The 1,794-nt window shown below is 67.3% G+C and overlaps 1 protein-coding gene across 1 annotated transcript in view; it reads right to left on the reverse strand.

The window, feature by feature from the left end:
- Positions 1-6: 6 nt before the first annotated feature.
- Positions 7-1,794, reverse strand: part of LOC102772949 (protein tyrosine phosphatase type IVA 3) — a 4,265-nt gene continuing 2,477 nt past the window's right edge. The window contains exons 2-4 of the mRNA XM_015561420.1: positions 1,603-1,789; positions 1,011-1,085; positions 7-221 (exon numbers count right to left, since the gene is read on the reverse strand). Coding sequence (XP_015416906.1) covers positions 104-221; positions 1,011-1,085; positions 1,603-1,789 — 380 coding nt within the window. The 3' untranslated portion in view covers positions 7-103. The remainder of the gene's footprint in view (positions 222-1,010; positions 1,086-1,602; positions 1,790-1,794) is intronic.

The following is a 1,794-nucleotide window of genomic DNA, read 5'->3' on the forward strand; positions in this document are numbered from 1 at the left end:
GAGGGGGACAGGTGACCCCGTGGGGTCCCTGGACCAGGCTGGCCCCTCACAGGGTGTGGACACTGAGGCCCAGAAAGGGGGGCTGGGCAGGCGCGAGGCGGAGCTACATGACGCAGCATTTGGTCCTGTGCGCGTGCGGCTCTTTGAAGCGCAGCCTCTGCTTGGGCCGGTACTTCTCCAGGTAGGTGAGCTGCTTGCTGTTGATGGCCCCCCGCCGCTTCCTGGGAGACGGACAGGGTGGGGATCAGGTGAGACCCAGCCTGGCCATCTGCCCTGCCTCGGGGAGTGCGGGCCCAGGCGTCCAGGCCACCGCCCAGATCACCCTCCCCGTCACCTGCTGCCACCCCACTGCCTTCAACTCGCCTGGCTGTCACCTCCGCCCAGCCGACCCCCCGACCTCACTACCTCCATGGTCCCCACACTCCCAAGGCCCCCGTCTACCCAGGTAGCAGCCCACCTCCGGCCATGGGCCCCTGAGGACCAAGGGGTGGATGTGGACAGATCTCCGATCTGCCATCGGGCGGGCGGGAGGGACCCCAAGTGGCGGGGTGTGGCCCCCATCCCTATGCCCAGGACCGCGAACGGGGCCGCGGAATGGCTCTGGCCAATGACACGTGAGTGGAAGAGACATGCATGAGCCAGGCGAGACTCCACCATGCTTTCCCTGTGACCCAGCAACTGGCAACCAGACGGGTCCGATGAGCAGGGACACCTGTGCGGCTCCCAGTGGCCGGGAGGAGCCGGCTCATTACTGCAGCACGGCCCAGCCTGTCCTGACTCACAGGGGGCTGAGGGACCACAGCCCAGAGGTGGGAGCAGCCCGGCCCTCCCCTCCCTCTCCCCTCACCCTACTCCTACCCCAGGAGGAGGGGGAGGGGACGTGGCCCTGGGCCCTCGCCGCCAGTTGGGGGCACTGGAACCACAATATGAGGCTGCATGGGACTGGGGAGCCCCTTAAACCTGGACTCCTGAGCTGTCACCAACCACCCCACCCAGCAGCCGCCACTCACTGTCGGATGAACTGGATGGCATCTTCATACTTCATCCCGCTCTCAATGAGCGCCAGTGCCACGAGGACCGGGGCCCTGGGGACAGACACAGGCGGGTCACTCAGGCCTCTGCTCCCCCCACCCCACCCCCCCACAGGCCGCCTGCTGCAGACGCATGGCCCACGGCTGCCCTCCGCTGACGGCTGCCGGGCTCGAGGCTCAGGGCGACCACCTGGGCCCAAACCCTATTTTGTCCCAGCCCTGCTGTGTGCCCTTGGGTGGGCCAGGCAACCTCTCTGTGCTGGGCTGAGGACAAGAGCTTGATACTCAGCTATCAACCCTCTGCAAAGCTGGGTTGTCTTAGTCAAACGCAGATGCTTTGTGTCTGCGGAGGGGCGAGCCTGGCAGCTCGGGGGCGCAGGGACGAAGCTGCCGCCACAGAAGGAGGGAGTGGGGTCAGACTTCAGGAGGGACTTCCTGCCTGCCAGCCAGGAGGCCCAGTCTGGGAACCCTCTGGAAAGGTCATCTGTGATGTGGGCTCGGCACCCACATCCGAGAGCGGTCAGACCACGAGGTCCCCATGTCCACGCGAGCCCCCTCCTGGCCCGCTCACCGTCCCAGGCCGGCCACGCAGTGCACGGCCACGCAGCTGCCGGGGTCGTCGCAGAACTTGGCCTTCAGCAGGCTCAGCCAGTCCTCCACCACCTTGCCGGGCGGGGGGGCCCCATCGTCAAAGGGCCAGTCCTGCAGAGAGAGGAGCCTGAGGACCCTGCCCAGGGGGGGCCCGGGGCCCAGCCAGCCTGTC

Source organism: Myotis davidii, unplaced genomic scaffold (genome assembly GCF_000327345.1).
Source record: "Myotis davidii unplaced genomic scaffold, ASM32734v1 scaffold1717, whole genome shotgun sequence".
NCBI classification, from domain to species: domain Eukaryota; kingdom Metazoa; phylum Chordata; class Mammalia; order Chiroptera; family Vespertilionidae; genus Myotis; species Myotis davidii.